The sequence below is a fragment of the Helobdella robusta genome, assembly GCF_000326865.2.
Source record: "Helobdella robusta unplaced genomic scaffold HELROscaffold_15, whole genome shotgun sequence".
Lineage (NCBI taxonomy): Eukaryota > Metazoa > Annelida > Clitellata > Rhynchobdellida > Glossiphoniidae > Helobdella > Helobdella robusta.
The window spans coordinates 3,821,512-3,822,914 of record NW_008703839.1 but is presented as its reverse complement, the minus strand read 5'-3'; the positions used below and the strand labels follow the sequence as shown (position 1 = coordinate 3,822,914).

Below are 1,403 nucleotides of genomic sequence, written 5' to 3'. Positions count from 1 at the left end.
TTGCTGTGGTACTCAACTCGTATGGTATTGCTGGATATAGCGGCTGAAAAGCATGAATAACATCGAACTACTAGAACGTAACAAACAACTGCATTGAAACGGGAATGGCAAGGTCTGGATGAGAAGAAGTGTAAATTAGAAAATACACCCGCATAAAATATTCTTCACTCAGACTATTAAATTGCTGTTGGTTGTTAGGTTGTAAATCTTAAAGCACAGCTGTTACTAACGTACGTGTTCATCACATGTTTGTTCTTTCATTGCATTCTTATTGGCCATATACTACCCAGTGTCGTTGTCGTCTTCCTCTTCCTCATTGTCAACGTCGCTATCACCATTAACAACATCATGAACTTTCCCATCAGGCACTCCGTTGTTTCCACCCATTTCTGTTTACCAATCCAAACACTCCAACATATAACACTGGGCCAGTGAAATAAATAGCAAACTGTCCGACCCATTCACGACATTACAACATTGGATGTTCACTTTGATCCACACACATGCTCTTGTGAACCGACATCTGAGAAAAAACCACTTTATCAGGTCCAATCTGAACCTTAATCCAACAGAACGAATGACCGGCGTCGAGCAGATTATGTGTGGAGGGCTCGGTATTTTATGTGATAGAGAGCTCCAGCTCATCATCAACATGTACCAGAGGGACGAATGTTTTAATGTCAGTTGGGGTGAGTTGTGTGTCGTATAGACCTTTTTCTTTCATGCCCCACTCCCAATCAAGTTTCTGGGTACAGTGTAGAATGTCTGCTTCCTGGTGATGACGGGATATCAGTTTGGCCTAAAAAAAACAAAGAAATTAAATTTAATGGTTAAGGTTATGTATATTAAAATTTAAAAAAAAATAATAATATATATCAACAGAGGAAAAAATATCAGAGTTAGAAGAAACAAAATAAATCATGTAGATTAACATTGAAACAAATAAGAATAGTTGCAACAAATACCTTAAGCTTGGCGTATTTGTCCACAATTTCCTGCAACCAAGCATTGAAATGTCTGCCATTAAACCTTGACCTTGAATCTTTGGGACCACCGGCCCCTCCAAAACCTTCCCCATTGTCAAGATCATGAGGGGAACAGAAATCTTCAGAACAAAGCACAGCACAAGCACTGAGACACTCCCCTTGGTTGGCTGTTGCTCTCCCAGCACGACTGTATATGCGCAGTGTTTCTTGTTCGGACAATAAAGTAAGTCGTTCCTGATATTAAATGTTCAATTATATATATATATATATATATATATATATATATATATATATATATATATATATATATATATATATATATACAATATTCTATAAATATATATATATATATATATATATATATATATATATATATATATATATATATATACATATATATATATATATATATACATA

The 1,403-nt window shown here is 35.3% G+C and overlaps 1 protein-coding gene across 1 annotated transcript in view; it reads right to left on the bottom strand.

Moving 5' to 3' along the window:
* Positions 1–257: 257 nt before the first annotated feature.
* HELRODRAFT_169540 (hypothetical protein) overlaps positions 258–1,403 on the bottom strand; it is a gene marked incomplete at both ends in the record, with an annotated part of 7,293 nt that continues 6,147 nt past the window's right edge. Inside the window, 3 exons of the mRNA XM_009015334.1 lie at positions 258–389; positions 659–799; positions 966–1,220. Coding sequence (XP_009013582.1) covers positions 258–389; positions 659–799; positions 966–1,220 — 528 coding nt within the window. The remainder of the gene's footprint in view (positions 390–658; positions 800–965; positions 1,221–1,403) is intronic.